Source organism: Bombyx mori, chromosome 16 (assembly GCF_030269925.1).
Source record: "Bombyx mori chromosome 16, ASM3026992v2".
Taxonomy (NCBI): Eukaryota; Metazoa; Arthropoda; class Insecta; order Lepidoptera; family Bombycidae; genus Bombyx; species Bombyx mori.
This window is the reverse complement of record NC_085122.1, coordinates 10,645,372-10,663,195: the sequence shown is the minus strand read 5'-3', so window position 1 is coordinate 10,663,195 and position 17,824 is coordinate 10,645,372. Positions and strand designations below refer to the sequence as shown.

At 35.8% G+C, this 17,824-nt stretch overlaps 1 protein-coding gene and 1 long non-coding RNA gene across 3 annotated transcripts in view; one reads left to right on the top strand and one right to left on the bottom strand.

Moving 5' to 3' along the window:
* Positions 1-1,003: 1,003 nt before the first annotated feature.
* LOC110386517 (uncharacterized) lies at positions 1,004-3,081 on the top strand. 2 transcript variants are annotated; one of them, XR_002431682.2, is made up of 3 exons: positions 1,004-1,215; positions 1,926-2,215; positions 2,892-3,081. It is a non-coding gene; the product is annotated as an uncharacterized LOC110386517 (long non-coding RNA). The 2 variants fall into 2 exon arrangements; XR_009975231.1 differs by having other exon boundaries at positions 1,015-1,215; positions 1,885-2,215.
* Positions 1,575-17,824, bottom strand: part of LOC101742047 (fatty acid synthase) — a 45,363-nt gene continuing 29,113 nt past the window's right edge. The window contains exons 24-38 of the mRNA XM_038016265.2: positions 17,471-17,580; positions 17,028-17,178; positions 16,424-16,595; positions 16,018-16,130; positions 15,765-15,929; positions 15,290-15,462; positions 14,684-14,833; positions 6,953-7,156; positions 6,496-6,607; positions 6,147-6,303; positions 5,725-5,875; positions 4,128-4,266; positions 3,703-3,879; positions 2,871-2,973; positions 1,575-2,351 (exon numbers count right to left, since the gene is read on the bottom strand). Of these exons, the coding sequence (XP_037872193.1) occupies positions 1,780-2,351; positions 2,871-2,973; positions 3,703-3,879; positions 4,128-4,266; positions 5,725-5,875; positions 6,147-6,303; positions 6,496-6,607; positions 6,953-7,156; positions 14,684-14,833; positions 15,290-15,462; positions 15,765-15,929; positions 16,018-16,130; positions 16,424-16,595; positions 17,028-17,178; positions 17,471-17,580 (2,649 nt within the window). The 3' untranslated portion in view covers positions 1,575-1,779. The remainder of the gene's footprint in view (positions 2,352-2,870; positions 2,974-3,702; positions 3,880-4,127; positions 4,267-5,724; positions 5,876-6,146; positions 6,304-6,495; positions 6,608-6,952; positions 7,157-14,683; positions 14,834-15,289; positions 15,463-15,764; positions 15,930-16,017; positions 16,131-16,423; positions 16,596-17,027; positions 17,179-17,470; positions 17,581-17,824) is intronic.

The window sequence follows — 17,824 nt, the reverse complement described above, 5'->3', positions numbered from 1 at the left end:
GACAACTCAATGAGCAATCATATAAAAATGACAGATTCGAAATTCAAATGTAATATTTTGTTTATTTTTAATTGTAACAGTATTTATGGCCAGACTAAGTATTTTTATAACAAAATCTTGTTCTATAATCATATTATTATTTTATTAAACCTCATTACAAATTGTTCCTATTGTAAATATTAGGTACATAAGATTTTAATATAATAACAGGGAGCGGTGATGAAAATTAAACATATTATTCGATCGAGACGACAAAAGGATTATACCTACATTTGGAGTTTGTCTTCGAAATTTTAGTTACGCACAATACGTACCTACCTACCTGTTAACTTTTAATTCACTTTATGTTTTATTGCGCATGTAGGCAAACGAGCATACTCATCTGATGGTGAATGGTTACCGTCGCTCATGGACGTCAGCAATGCCAAGCAACGCAGAGCCAAGCCGCTGTCTACCAAACTTACTGCATTTTGCTTTCTTCTTGATTTTCGTCAACTTGTACTAAGTATGTACCTACGTCGAAATTCTCGGTAGATGGCAATGTACTAGTTGGCCAAACTGCCCAATTGTTGGCTTTTTTCTTGAGCCATAAGATATTATCTATATTCGGAGATATAGATAGGTACCGATTTTAATTTCTAAATTATAGCTCTTGTTCATTTCATTGAGAACACTGACATCTAGTGACAGTTAGTCATACTACGGGCTGTAGTTTATTCCCGATTATTTTTTAAGTAGTTCTATTAGGAAACGTCAGATGGCGGTAATATTAATAAAAAGACTTTTCACACTATCATAGTCACACTATCACACATAGTCACGAGATACAGCCTAACTAAGCTTTAAGGCCATTATATTAATTTTAATAGCTTAAACTGGTAAATAAAGCAGTACCAGACACACTTAAATTAGTGCACACTAAGATTATTTAAACGTCCACGCAACCAGGGCATATCTTCTTTAAAAAAAATCACTACACACACAATTATAGTCTGTGGAAAAGATAGAAAGCGCGCCAAAATCATAAATGTATTATCTATAGCCAAAATTTAAACGCAAAAATTGCACTCCTAAATTTTTTTAATGTAAATTGTTCTAAGTAGATAAGATTACTAAATCATTTTGAATACAACTTACATAATAATTGCATTACTTAATTATACATGGAGTGGTTGAATGTTGACGTGCAAATAGTAACGATTTTATTAAGTGCAAGTAAGTAACTCGAACAATAAAAATAATTAAAACTATGTACTTTAACTGTTAATCTCGCTCTTTTTACTATCATTATATTATTTCTGACGTTTCGTATACTTTATAGTTTTCGTGATCCGTGTCCGTGGCCGTTAAATTAGTTAAAAATTATTTATGTGCACGAATCGCGAAAATCGAAGAAAATATAACAAAATGTAAATGCATCAACAAATTAATATGCACAACCATACATCTACATCTTAGTGACTTTCATGATATCAACCGAGTTACGTGCAGACCTTTAAACGTACCTAAATGAGCGAAGTGTTGTAATAATTTTGTGTATATAATAAGTGTTGTAATAATAGCAAATAAGAATATTTATAATCAAGCCATTTATTACTTTTATAATAACAAAAATACAAAGATCAGGTTTTGGATACAATAAGTTTTTGTATAACAGTATTAGTGTCTGATTTATAACCCTTTCAATACAATAACATTCTCGACTATATTCTCATCGCCTTATTGCCATTTCCAATTCTTATGCTATAACCAGAGAACAACGAAACATTGAAAAGTAAATCATATTACTCTAGAATTAACTTTTGTATATTTCTCATCAAAGCTTATCAAAAATGTGTCGCAGAGGTTTTTCTTATCAAACTCTTCTAATATTTCACTCGACAGATTTTTGTTGATAATGGCTGCACATCGCGTATCTGTTGCAGCGTCGCTAAGAGGTGCTGATAAATCTTCAATAGAATATGATGATGGGGATGAAGTAATGGAGCAATCCGGAGAGCGGAGTATGATGACTCGAGACTTCAATATTGGCAGAGTTGAAGAATCATACTGCTTGATGCTAAGAATTTTCGCATAGACAGATTGTATCAAAGCTTTCACATATTGCTTTGTCTGTGCTATATGACCAGTCATCATTTTAATGCAACCCTCTATCTTTTCATTCCATGAGGACAAAGGAGGCAAAGCTTTCTCTAAAATTGATGGATCATTAGCGGTGAGTAGCTTAAAAATGTGCTTTAAAATCTCAAGCTGCAGTTGGTCTTCGGTTTTGAAGGCGGCTAGTTCACGTTCAATTATTGGCTTGACATCTTCTGGTGCACTACCGAGACAGAAGACTGTGCCTAAAATACCTGAAAATTTACAAGTAACTTTAGGAAAACAGAAAATATCTCTTAACTGCAGATATATGGTTTTTATTTAGATAATGGTTAAGTGGGTGGATGAGCTCACAGCCCACCTGGTGTTAAGTGGTTACCGGAGCCCTTAGACATCTACAACGTAAGTATCGCCACCCACCTTGAGATATGAGTTCTAAGGCCTCAGTATAGCACAATGGCTGCCGCACCCTTCAAACCGAAACGCATTACTGTTTCACGGCAGAAAAAGGCAGGGCGGTGGTACCTACCCGTGCGGACTTACAAGTCTTTCTACCACCAGTGATGATGCAAATTATAATTTTGCGGGTTTTGATTTCACCGTGGATGTTAATTATTTAGTACGTTAATAAATTATTAAGTACGTATTTCATTAGAAAAATTTGTATCCGCCTGCGGGATTCGAACATCGTTGCATCGCTAGAATACGAATGCACTAGACGTCTTATCCTTTAGGCCACGACGACTTAAAAATTTAAACTTGGAAATATTTACCATTACTCTCAAATATTGCAGCTAACTCCATGGCAATTAAAATACCGATATCGGATGCGAGCAAGTAAAAACTTTTTCTGACACCAATTTGCTCTGTTATCAACTGAAAGGAATAGAGAGTACCTATTTAGTACAAATAGAAATATTACTAAAATGTTTCGAATGTTTAAAAAAAAACCATGCAATAAATAATATGGTCTTGTGCCCTATAGTATGTATATTTTATTAGCTTTCCGTCAGCTACCACTGCTTCCCTACTTTTTGTGTCGATGGAGACCACATTTAGCAGTGGGATAAAAGATAGTCTATAAGCCAAGCTATTTCTATACTGAATTTCTCTAGTACACTTATGGAAGGTTAAGAAGAAAGGGAAGGTCGTCCTTCAAGATAATGAAATTTTTCAGTAGACCGACGGTTGGTCGGCGGGCGATGGGTCGGTCGACCTGCTTAATGAAAATGTCATAAGCGAGAGTCAAAAATCTTAGTCTTCTATGATGGCTACTAGCACACAGTGGTTAGGGCGTGAGAACGTAACAACAGAGTGATTTTTTATAATTTTATATAGTACTAGCTGTACCCGTCCGCTTCGCTGGGCATTTAAAATTAACATTATTATTTCTCACCCACACAAAGATGCTCATCATTAACGCCCCCGCAACTGGTCTAGGGAGTCCAACACTCATATAAATATTAGCCTATCCATTAAGTACATGTATTTTCTACATGGATACCAAGTTTCAAGTCAATCGGATGCATGGTTCAGTACTTATAACGGAACGTCCGTAAAAACCCCTACATTTTTTATATATTAGTATAGATTAATTTTTTTCACCTTTGAGCATTTTTCGGCGGTTTGCTGTATAGTATCGCTTGTTCTATCCAGACGTGGCTGCAGCACTAGCGCGGGCAGCTTAAGTCTCTCGCAAATACCATAAAACCTTTCGAAATTATTCTCGATCCCAAGAACTATGCACAAGTACTCGGACTCAATTGCTTCAGACAGTTTCTCCTGAAAATTTGAAGTAAAATTTTCTTAAAAAACAATCGACAGCAGAATTTATAAAATAAAAAAAATTACTTTTAACATAAAAAATTTTAAACGTAAAATTTGTTGTATTTTTTAATATTTAATGTAGGTACATATTTAGGTATTGTCATCATTTCGAATTTTTTCAACAAGCATCATTCATTTCATTATTAATTTCAAATTATGCATTCAAATGCTTAAAAAAAATTGGGGAAACAATGTAGACTCACCGTTGTCGTATTGCCAAGTGTGGGTAAAGAGTACACGAGGGCATTGGAATTGAGTTCATCTTTAGCTATGTGAGACAAGTAAACAGCTAAGCCTTCTTTCTTCTCGAAGCCGTTTTGAAGAGAATCCAACTCTTCAAGCCTGAAAAAGACAGCGGTTTTATGCAATTTAGAAATTTTTTTTTATTGCTTAGATCGGTGGACGAGCTCACAGCCCACCTGGTGTTAAGTGGTTACTGGAACCCATAGACATCTACAACGTAAATGCGCCACTCACCTTGAGATATAAGTTGTAAGGTCTCAGTATAGTTACAACGGCTGCCCCACCCTTCAAACCGAAACGCATTACTGCTTCACGGCAGAAATAGGCAGGGCGGTGGTACCTACCCGCGCGGACTCACAACAGGTCCTACCAGCAGTAATTACGCAAATTATAATTTTGCGGGTTTCACTTTTATTACCCGATGTTATTCCTTCACCGTGGAAGTCAATCGTGAACATTTGTTGAGTACGTATTTCATTAGAAAAATTGGTACCCGCCTGCGGGATTCGAACACCGGTGCATCGCTTCAACACGAATGCACCGGACGTCTTATCTTTTAGGCCACGACGATTTCAAATTCCCCAATCCACTCTTGATACCTTAGGCTTTTTTTTGCTACCTATTCTAGTAACCTCGAGGGGTTATACTAGATTCGCCGAATGAGTAGGTGAGCTCACGAGGCTATAACTTGGTGACGTTGCTAATACTAGTCCTAGCTAGAGCAGTGCTTCGGCGTTCGACGTTCGAGTTAATCTTTTTTTTTTTTATTGCTTAGATAGTTGGACGAGTTCACAGCCCACCTGGTGTTAAGTGGTTACTGGAGCCCATAGACATCTACGACGTAAATGCGCCACCCACCTTGAGATATTAGTTCTAAGGTCTCAGTATAGATACAACTGCTGCCCTACCCTTCAAGCCGAAACGCATTACTGCTTCACAGCAAAAATAGGTGGGGTGGTGTGATCTATAGACATAACTTGACTAAATTTCTTGCGGGATCTTCTCACTGGGTCGCGATTTCGATGCGGTGATATATTAAGCGAAGCACTGCTCTTGTTAGGACCAATGCTATCAAATCCTCTCAGGCTGAGCCCCGTGAGCTCGCCCATCGACCAAGCCGAAGTCAGAACAGTCCGTCGAGGCTACTAGCTTAGGTATACCAAAAATTGTACGTTTTATATAGTGCTTTAAAGTTTTAAACAACACAGAGAGGGCTATGTTCCGAAAAATCAAGATCTGTTTGCAATGATGAAATATTTATGAATGTAGAAATAATACTTTAAAGTTTTTAATTTACGGAATCCCCGAGGGACTGTATAATCGGATAGCTAGCTTTTTTGACGGACACATCATAGAATTCGTAGTTATTTTCGTTACAATACGTTTGTTGCTCCTCATGCATACGCAAAAAACCGGCTAGTAGAGTTCAGAAAGCGGGTCTCCGAATGGCTTAACCTCTTGGAAACACAGGTTTGTGTGTGCGCTGCCAATATTGATCCATCTGTCATGACTTGCATTTAAAATTAAATATTACTGTTACAGAATCTCTGAACTTACTTCTGCTTGTTTAACTCCAAAATTTCCTGTTCCAAAAAGCACTTATGGTATTTTTGACGTAGAAATTCTTTAACTATTTTAATGTTTTCGCTTCCAACAGACAATTCTCGTAGAGTAGTGACGTCGTTTGCATCTTCTAAAGATGGAATATCTGAAAACGATTCAGATTTGTCACAGTCGCCGTATATATTTAGTTTTAGATTTGTCGTAAATCAATAATGCATTCTGGTTTGAAAGTTCTTGTGATATAACAACAATTAGGTAACATTACATACACACATCTAATACAACAAAAATAATAAGATTTAGACGTTAAATATCGCACCGAACAGTGCCATTTATGATAAGATTTTTTCTGGATATTCGTACGGACTTTTATTTCGTTTTGTTTTCACATGGGATATTCAGTTCTTAATATTTACCAGCAGAAGCTGCAAGTTGTTGATACAGCGGTGATGTGTAAGTGTTTCCTTGGGCGACCAACAATGGGACCTTGCAGCGAAGTCCGGTCTCTAAAGCGTTCAATGTGGATAAGTTCCAAGCTCCCTTGTCTAATAAGATGGCGTCTTTTTCATTCTCCTGATAGAAGTTTTAATGAAAATGAGGCATTTAAACCCGAGAAAACATAAATCACCCGATTTTCTACGTTTTTTATTGCTTACACTTGGAATTTGAGTTAAAATCGACTGTAACTGCGATGAAAAGTTACTTGAAACGTATTTGTGAATATGCAAAAGCTTAAAAATTAACATTTATGATAGACAAGCTTACATTTACTTGCGGCCTTCGAGTTTCGATTAGAGAAATAATTGAATTATCGTTTACTCCAGAAATACACGTTTTCTCTAGAACTTTTACATTGTTGGTAATCACTGCAAAGTACCTAAAAGCAAAGTTTTACAATGTAATCTATTTTAAGACAATGGTCACTTCTATCATACTACATGCTAGATGAATTGTTACATATGAATACAAAGAGGGCTTGACACTTTTTTTTTTGCCCTTGTAGGCAGACGGGCATACGGCCCACCTGATGGTGAGTGGTTATCGTCGCCCATGGACTTCAGCAATGCCAGGGGCAGAGCCAAGCCGCTGCCTACCGTTAAAGGTTTAAAGCTTCTAGTAATAACCAAAAGGTGATGGGAAAATATGATTGAAAACCGTCATATCAGATAATTATGTTCATTTTACAGTTCATTAGACCTCAAAAAACTATCTTGATTCTTACCTTAATGATGGAAATAAATCTTTGGACATATTACCAATGTCTTGCAGGATGTTTAATGTTTCGTCGTCATTTCTAAAGTTTGCCACATAAATGCCCTCTAATGGTCCCATAGCTATAGTTTTTTTTAAAAGAAATGTAGTATCGTAAGAATCCTTTATTATGTTCGTAGATACGACCACATTGACACCAATAGATTTTAAATTGCTGAAATAAAATTTTGATGAACGTAACTTTTCCAAAGAATCATGATTGCACATCGTGAAGGCGTAAATGATATTTAATTTTATCACTCAGTTATTATAATCTATCGATTTAAAAATCTAAGTCGTACTCGCACTTTGGTGTAAAATGAAGTTTATTTTGGGTCATTAATTCAATATTCCACACATAAGTTTACCGAATAGGAACAAGCGAGACTTCAATTGCTTAAACAAATAAAATAAAAAAGCCTTTTATTACTTCCAGAAATTTCTAGTTTACAGTTGCATAGTTTTAATAGTATCAAAAAAGAAATTTTATTTAATGGATAATAATTATCTTTTTTATATGACATTTTGGAGTTTACTCCTTTAGAATCGATTTACATATATAGGCCCGGGGTATGAAAATTATGGGGACCAAAATCGTACTAGCATGTCACACGAAATGCGTTATGCGCCTGATTGCGCATGTCACACGAAATGCGTTATCGCAGGTGACGCCGGGCTGCTGCGCCGGCAGTCCGCCACAAAGCCTCGTACTGATCGCGCGTTTCTCTCATTATTGTATTTTCATATATTTGTTAGTCGTTTGTTTTGTGTCTCGTTAATTTGTTAATAATCTGTAGTGTATCGTGTTGTCGTAATATAGAACTATTTCTCGTATTGTTTCGTTTAATTTTTTATATCCAGTAAACTCCAGTCGTGCGTCGGAGCGGACCTTCGATCAACAATAGTAACTAGATAAAGGGATACGTACAAAATTAAAGCAAAAACTGTCCGCGTGAATATATACTTATAGAGCTACATTCGTTTACTAACAAACGGAGAAAAAAGTTTTGAAACACTTTTACTTTCAAACTAATAACAACTATGGCACCTAGTAATAAAGTCACAAATCTCCAAAACATTATCTAATACTTACGATCATTCGTCACATAAAACGAGCAACGCAATAAATTACTCCTGTCACTTACCAATAAAAAGGCATATTTTAAACAACTTTTAATGTTAAATCAATCTTAAGGTGCAACAAATAAAGTAACTTTTCCCTTAATTGCTCTGAGAACTAACATCGTTTTGCTTTATTTATTTTTGCTTCTTGAAATGCCGATTTCTATTTACTACAGGAGGTAAGGGAGTCGCGCTTAACACTAAAATAATTTATTAATGAATTAAAGTAAAAGTTTAGTTGTTTACTTTTTATGTTTTGGAAATGTATGTTTGTTAGTATCTATACATTACTTATTATTTTATTAGCGTTACGTTTTTGTGTAATATATTTTTAAGTTTTCGCGACCAGTGCACATAATAAAACAACGTTTAAACGGTTTCAAGCGTGGTATTTTTATTACAATGTTTCGGCCACATTTCAGTAGCCGTGAGCACGGAAGGCAAAGATGTCCAGTGTCAATAAGCGGAGTTCTTAGCTGGCTTATAAAAGTCATCTCTTGTTTCTCTGGCGACAATCGAGATCCATTCTGCACACGTGATTGCTAGGAAAGCTAAAATAAAAATGGAAAGCTAAGTATCTAATGAGAGTCCAACAAACAGACACAAAAGCAGCATTAACCAATTTTAACCAACTAATTTTGAAGTGCTGCTAACAAATTTTAAAAAATTATTACAACACAAATCTACTCCATGCATTTACTGTTCTGTTAAGCAAAAGTTTGTCCATGTGTTGGCCGAGCCTTGGCCAACATTTGTAGCGGTGGTTAAAAATCGGTAATTTTGTTCAAAATTTAATATTATTTATAAGTTTAAAGCTTACAATATAGTTTATACTTCATGTACTTACCGAAAGTAAGATACTCCGGCCGTTAAATTGTTTTTTCGGGCCTTATTTTTGCAACTTTTGAATACACACTGCGGTATTGTGAGACGGGTTGACATTGGCTGTGTTTGAAGTGAACTAAACAAAATAAGAGCTCACATTTCAAGTGCGCTGTTATTTGACGAGACGGATTTTATGCACCGACCCGAAATCTAGTTACTATTGTTGATCGAAGGAGCGGACACACACACTTTTTTTTATTAGAGCTTACTTCATTAAAGCCAATGCTATGGCACATTATTGGGCAATTACATCGAACGTTGAGAAAAAAGCGTTGCTTTTCCTAGAAATATAACAATTCACCTTATCTCATATTGTACGAGTGTGATATCATTTTGTATTGTAATCAATTGTTACGCCGTCTAGTGAAATGTCCCCTTGACATTTAAATTTTAATACAAACTGATATTTGTATATAATTGTATAATTTGACATATACGACATATACGAGTAATACATTACATACTCGAATAATTATTTTAACTATATCAATATTAATTATCATGGTCAATTAATTATGTCAGCGCTATCTAAGCAGAACATTTTTAAATTTAATAACTTTTCGTATCATAAATATACCTATAGCCGGCTATTGTCTATTGACAGCAGCACCTGTATTGTTAATTTCATCGAATCAATAAAAAAAATTACCTATAGTCGGATTTTTAATTAGACGAAGCCAGCTGACAGTAGCTAATGTCACTTTGTGAAATAATGTTGCTATATTTAAAGTAATAGTGATGCGTTCAGTTCTCGTTCAATCACATGAATGAACAATGAGTGTGAAGAGTTAATCATTAATTTCAAACTATAAAAGAATATTATTTATATTTTACAATAAAATTGTATTAAAGTGCTCCAATATATGTTACTAGTAGTATTAACTACAATCAGTTTTTGGAGTTTACTCCTTTAGAATCGATTTACATATATAGGCCCGGGGTATGAAAATTATGGGGACCAAAATCGTACTAGCATGTCACACGAAATGCGTTATGCGCCTGATTGCGCATGTCACACGAAATGCGTTATCGCAGGTGACGCCGGGCTGCTGCGCCGGCAGTCCGCCACAAAGCCTCGTACTGATCGCGCGTTTCTCTCATTATTGTATTTTCATATATTTGTTAGTCGTTTGTTTTGTGTCTCGTTAATTTGTTAATAATCTGTAGTGTATCGTGTTGTCGTAATATAGAACTATTTCTCGTATTGTTTCGTTTAATTTTTTATATCCAGTAAACTCCAGTCGTGCGTCGGAGCGGACACACACACTTTTTTTTTTTTATATTTTTGTTTAAAATTATTCTGTAAGAACCCCTCTGCGGGTAAAGGCCTCCTCTAAATTGAGTCAGTTTTCTTTGGATTGTGCTGCTTGTGTCCAATTTGGATCCGCTATGCGTTTAATTTCGTCCTCCCATCTGATGGAAGGTCTACCTTTCTTTCTTTTGCCCACTGGCCCCCTCCATTCTGTCACCTTTTTTGTCCACCTTTGGTCTTGTAGACGCGCTATGTGTCCGGCGCATTTCCGTTTTAATGCAAGAGCTTGCGTTAAACCGTCTATCGCTTTTGTGCTGCTTCTTATTTTTGTATGCCTTATTTCATTTATTCTTTTTATGTTTAGCATACTCCGCTCCGTTCCTCGCTGGTATTCTATGATTTTATTTTTTATAAAATTCCATGTTTGGCAAGCGTAGGTCAGGCATGGTATGAGGCTACCCCGCGCGCCCCTTTTGCGCGGGGACCTCGTAGGAGGTTCGGTCCTCTACCCGAAAATTCATGACCTTTGTCTTCAGTTTGATGAGCATGTTGCTTTTGAATATTTCTTGAAGGCTCCAATACTTATTCCACGTTAGTTGGGTTCTGCGCTCGATCTCTTGGTAGTTGCTTAGTCTGTCGAAGCTTATGTGCTTGCCTAGATAAATGTATTTATCGGTGTATTTGAGAGGTTCATCGTCGGCGTATATTTGTACCCTGGTGTTAGACATTACCATAGTTTATGATAGGTTCATCTCCAGCCCTGCAAGCCTGCTAGCTTTGTTTAATGATTCTACCATGTCTTGTAGTTCTTTTCCTTTCTCTGAGATCAACACCAAGTCGTCGGCAAAACGTAGGTGGCTTAGATACTTATTTTTTATCTTTATTACGCATCCATTCCACTCCAGTTTATTTATTATCGACTCTAATGTGGCTATAAATAGTATAGCGGAGAGCGGGTCTCCCTGTCTTATGCCTCTCTTTATAAGGAACCAAGGGCCGGCTGTTTCTAGTTTGACTCTGCTTTTGCTATTCCTGTGAAGACTTTAAATTACTCTTAAGAATTTATTTTCCACATTTTGTGTTCTTAGAGTTTCCCAAATATAGTTGTGTAATACTGAATCGAATGCTTTTTTGTAATCTATGAATGCCAAGTACAGTGGTCTGTTTTTCTCTTGATATTTTTCGATGAGGAGTTCTAGTGTGTGGATATGGTCAACGGTAGAGAATCCTTTTCTGAATCATGTCTGTTCAACAGGTGGTTTTGATTCTAATGTAGAACTAATTTTTTTGGTCAGGATTGTAGAAAATAACTTGTATGCACTCGACAGCAGACTTATAGGTCTGTAGTTCCCAATATCATTTGGGCCGCTTTTTTTGTATATCAGAATTATGTTAGATTCAGACAACTGGGTAGGTGTCTCTCCAGATTCAAGAATAGAGTTGAATAAGTTGGTAAAGTGTGTAGTTAATATTGGGGCAGATATCTTTAGGGTCTCGTTTGCTAGGTTGTCCGAGCTCGGTTTTTTGTCTGGTTTCTATTTGCTGAGTGCCTCGATGACATCCATTTCTTCGATTTGGGATCTTGTTGGTATGTTACCTTCGCTGCTGCTTGTATGGTTCTTGGACTGGTGTCCTCTGGCTCTTTTGTGCTGTAAAGATCACGGTAGAACTCGGTCGCTATGTTGATGATGTCACCGCGGTTGTTTTTGGTTAAATCGCCTCACTTTAGCTTTTCGATCCAAGTTTTATTTGGTTTCAGCTCTTTGAATGCCTTTTTTGTGCTACCCGTTTTACTTAGATGTTTTTAAAGAATTTTATATCTTTAGTTAGGGTAGTCTTTTTTTATGCATTTGTTGCCAAGCTTATAAAGTGCCGAGATTTCGTTTTCTATTGATCTGTTTTTGTTTGGACTTTTTTGTAGGTCTTGTCTTCTTTTAAGGACTTTTTATGTATGCTCTGAAATTATTTTGTGGGCTTTCTTTGGGTTTTGTGCTATTTGGACATTTTTGTAAGCTTGAGGTGATGATTCTGATTAGGTTATTGTAGTACGTCTGGATTGGGATAGTACTCTCCGCAAACAGTTGGTCTTTTGATAAGTGTGAATTAAGGCTTTCTTTGAAGTTTGTGATTTCTTCTTCGCTTGATATTTTTTTTGTGGATAAAATTTAAAATCCTGTTTTTTTTTTGAAGTGTGTGTCATATGATATTGTAGCTCTTACTAGCCTGTGATCTGAAGGGTAGTTGATGTTCTTATTCTTCTATGTTTTTAAACAGATGAGGTCGATTTGACAGCACAAAATCGATTTCATATTTCTTTTTTTCTGATGATCGCCATGTCCATTTATTTTTTGGGTTTTTTTTTTTAAAAAATTGTTCAAAATAGATAATTTGTTTTCCCTGGCATATTCGATTAGTCTTTGTCCTCTCTCATTTCTGCTTCCGTGTCCTTGTGCTTTCATAATAAGGTGTTCCGCGTTTTTTGGTATCCCGATTTTTGCATTTAGGTCGCCAATCAGTATAAAGTCTTTGTGTGCTAGTTTTATTGCTTTGTTTACTGTCGCATAAAAGATGTCAATTTCTTCATCACTTGCTTGTGCAGTAGGTGCGTAGACTTGAATGATCGATAAGCTGGTATTCACAAATTTCAGGTTTAATATGACTACTCTTTTCGAAAGGCCGAGGTAGCTTTCTATATTGTTTTTAAGGTGGTATTTAACTATAAAACCTATGTCTTCCAGTTTTATGCTCTGTATAGCAGAAAATGAAGTTTTCATGCTCTTCAGTTTTGTTACCAATGCGTCTTGTTTCAGCTATTCCTAATATGTCATATTTAATTTCTATAAGCGCTTCATTTAATTCTAACAAGCGGTCATATTATGATGAAAGTGTTTTGACATTGTATGTCATGATAGCCTTTTTTGTGAGGTTTTTTTTTTGATTAGATGGTTGTTTGGAGGGTTTTGGTCTTGATCTTCCACGGGGACCAACCGGCTTGGAAGATGAGTTTGGTGTTCTGATAATGGTTGCTGTTTGTTGATGTTGCGAGAGGGGGACGGTAATTGCTATATGTTAACGTTGTTACTTTGTTGCAGATCTGGTGAGTTGTTTGTGTTTCTGTTAATCAGGTAATTCAGCATACCCGGTTTTATAATACCTTCTGATAGGCTTGAAGTTCTTCTTGGATGTGTTTGTGTTTTATTTTTCTTGTAGGTGATTGTTTCGGCTCCTTTTGTAGTTTTGTTTTCAGGAGAAGTTGAAAGCATTCTTTTGTTGTTTAGTTGTTTTGTTTCTTTAACTTATGACAAGTTTGTCGTATTTTCTTTTTACAAGGTTTCCCTTTCAATCTTTGCTTGTTATTGGGGTTCTTTCCTCTTCTCTAGGATATCTTTTGGAAATCCTCCGTTATGTAGTAACCGGTATTATTTAACGCACTTTTCTTTTTAAATAAAGGGTTTTCTGGGTTAGCATATGAAGTTTAGGTTTCTATTATTCCGAAAAAGACGATGTTGTTTTTTCTTGTTTTCTTTCTTGATTTTCGCATTTTTCTCTTAGATTTTCGTATTTTTCATTGAATAATTTAAATTTATCTTCTAATATGCAGTTTATATTTTTCGTAACTTTTTCTGTCACTTACTCCACTTTTTTCTATTGCGGTTTTCTGATCGTCTAAGTCACTTCGAATTTTTCGAAGTTCTTCCAAAATTTCCTCCATTTCTTATAATTTCCAGATTAGTTTTGACAGTATTGAAGTGATTGTTATTGTTACTACTAGTACCCTCTTATTATTTCCGTTCTAACTTACTAGGATAGCTAGAGCCTTGACAAAATCGATCGTAGATCAAGGCTGGTTGGGTCTTGTGTAATACGGGAAGCTTTCCTCAGATGTCGCTAGTGTGACTTTGTGCAGTTCTCATTCGCTTTTTAATGCAAGTCATTTTGACAATAAAAAAGTAGGGTTATTTGGATCACTTTTTTTTAAACAGGTACCGGGATTATGTAAGCGCAATTTACTTCAGTTTTGTTTAATCTTTCACTTCGAATGCATAAAGCGTGAAGGGTACGTTTGTATATACATGTGGCACGCCCGATTTTAAGCCAAAACGCTTATCACTGATTAGGCGGTTTTCACTTAATTTTGGTTGTTATCCATAATGTATGATATAAATCACTTGATTATTTCTTCACTTTTGACTTTCCACTAATTAAATGCACTTAATTTTCCATTTTTTTTTAATACGGAGCCGTAGTCAACGTTGGCACTGTTAAACCCTCTCCGCCCTTCAATTGCTTACACGATAGTTAAATCTTGAGTTTAAAAGAACAATAATGAAAAGGTTGCTAAAAAGAGTTTTCCTAAAAGCTGTTCGATTGATGAAGAACTTAGTACTACCAACTTTACTTAAAACCAAAACTTCAAGCTCTTAAGAATTGTAAAAAACTTACTCTGTTTTATGTTGGAGATACCATGAGACTTTCGGACTACAAATGTGTATTTTTGTAGCACCTCTACTGACAAGTCTGTTCGCTAACTGAATACCGAAATCTTCTTCGCTGCAGATGATTAACTGACTGCATTCGGATCTACAGCTGATCCTGCGTTTTTTTAAATATTAATATTTGACTTGTGAATTGTAACGTAGTGAATACACGAGATAGTCTGGTCAACGAAAAACAATAGTAAACAGTGACCTAAATTATAGCTTAACTTAATTTATTTATTGCGTAGATGGGTGGACGAGCTCACAGCCCACCTGGTCTTAAATGGTTACTGGAACCCATAGACATTTACAATGTAAATGCCTCCACCCACCTTGAGATACGAGTTCTAAGGTCTCATTACAGTAATTACAACGGCTGCTCCACCCTTCAAACTGAAACGCATTACTGCTTCACGGCAGAAATAGGCAGGATGGTGTACCTACCCGTGCGGACTCGCAAGAGATCCTACCACCAGTAAATGAACTTAAATGGAATTGAAGTCTTATAGTATTTACTGCCTTCATACATGACTCTATACTATTGTTATATTGAGCGAGAACTATAAAGTACCTTGGTTGAGCTGGCAGCATTTGTTCTGTGAGTCTCAATAATATATGTCCTCGATGCCAATTCTTGCATAAGAGTCGAAAAGCACGAGGAGCTTCCTTTGAAGAGTATGACACTCTAGCTAATGGACGAACGTAGCCACTGGAGATGCCTTCATTCATAAGTATTTGTAAATTCTGTAGACGGAAACTTCAGTTGAAAATGTATTTAACTTAAAAATCAATGTGATAGTGGAAAGATACAAATTTTAGGAAAAGTACAACTTCATTTTAAGTATGTTATTATCTCAGTTAATGAAAATAGCTTGACTAGTGATGGACTCAAAGAAATTATAGAGTCAATTGAATGGAAGTGTTAATCCTCGTTCTGAAGTATTTACAGGTGGATCAAATTCCTACGTACCTATGTGTGTTCCTATCTGATAGTTATAGAACTAGTACTATGGTCATTATGAATCTTTAATATTATATATACTAACTTTGATTTCTTCAGAATTCCAAAATTCAAAAATTGACTCGAACTTAGTAGTTACATAGGATCTGTCATTAATCAGACTGTTCATACGCAATTCGAAATTCTCGCGTTTCTCAATTTGTTCCGTATCAAAAATAACGCTCTGATAATTACCGCATTGAAGTGAAACCTGCAATTCAAAACGATAAGTTTATTTTATTGCCTTTTCATATTAGCTTACGTTTCGGAAGCAATTCCTGCATACATATTTTCCTTACGTTTTTGAGTGATGTTTCGACATTGCTTATTATAATATCGCAACCTTTCCCATTTGTCGCTGTTAGAACCATGTCCCCGAAAGTGATGTCTCTAGAATTTCCAATATGTTCCTCTGAAATTTTATATTAAAGATAAGTATATGCCGCATACTTATTTATATTTATCTCTAAAAGGGAAGCAAAAACACTATGCGGAATATATCTTCTAATGGCTTTCTCGTTAACAAAAAATGAACAGTTTGCGGACAAAGACATCCATTCGGTTTTAAACTTCCTTTTTTGTATGAAACCATAACTTCCGTATAAATTTTAATCAAAATGTTATAAAATCATGACTATCCGTGAAGACATATCAGGTGGGCTGGGAGTACCTACATCTGCTTTCAAAACCAATATTGTTGACTACCTTTCAATTCTGGGAATAGTTTCTTCAAGAACCTTTTCGTTCTTAAATCCCCTACTGTAGTGAATACTTGGCATTTGTGTGCCAGAGCGATGGCAATGACAGCCTGGCCGAGTGCTCCAGCTCCTTCGTGTATAAGTATTTTCATACCGGCGCACAGCTTAGCTTTGATTGCCTAAAAATCGAAAAAATTATCTCATGATTTTGAAATAAAAAGGTATTTTCGATACGTAATATCAAAATAGTGAACGAAATCACGGTCCATTTAGTGTAAAGTGAATATTGGAACTCAGATATGATCATTTATAAATGCCACCACCCGCTAGAGAAACGAGATCGAAATCTCAATTGTGTTGTGTAACAGCTGCCTAATTTTTGAACCAGAACGCGCCTATCCAAGGGACCTTATGATACGCATTGCAACAAGTTAATGTTGGTTAGCGATCACAGTGGCTGGTATAATACTGATAGATTGCCGCTGCCCCCGCTTCAGTGAATTAATCACCCTTTAAGACGCTTTTGGAAGTTGATGGTTTGGTGATATTCTAGGCAGATTATATATAGCCTTTGGTAACAATAAACACGAAAAATAACAAACGACACTCACTAGACAATAAAAAGCATACGCGTAAGCTAAAGGAACTGTGGCAGCGTCTTCGAGGCTCCAGTGATCAGGGACTGGCCACAAAAGATCGGGGTGAGCTCGAACATAATTTCGACAAGCACCACGATGAACTATACCCATCACACGACTTCCGCTACATTAAAAACGAACAATTATGTAAAATAATTTTGAAAATCTAGTATAAACTTCACATTTTATTAAAATCAAATTTACATTAATAATATTTATTTAAGAAAAATTGTATTAATCACAATCAGAAAATTGTATTATTTTTTTTGCTAAATACTAATTTGATTATGAGTATATACAATCACAGAAGAAGCTAGTTTGCTGGTATTATCCATGTTGTTTCAACCACGTCCTACTACATAATAATATCCCAATAGGCTACCAAGAATATTAATAATATTTCAATAATAGATTACCTTTCGGCTATCCCACTGAAGTCTATTCCATAATAGTTCTCGCTGGCTCGATGCGGTACTGTTCCTGAGGCCTTCTTACCGTCGTAATTTGAAAGACTTGCGTAATGTACCTAGAACCATTTATTTTGCTTGACCGATTTAATTAATGATAGAAAAGTAATTAACCAGAAATTTTCTGGATGATCTGATACTATCCACTAAGGTTTGAAAGAGTTACCGGAAAGTGAAGAAAGTTTTTTCTGGGAAGAGCTTCTAAGAAGGTGGGAATGTCTATCAACTTTAATGGTATCGTGTCAAAGTAAAAAAGCCGCGCATTGATTTCATTTTACCAATGCTGTGTATGCAAATGTTTCT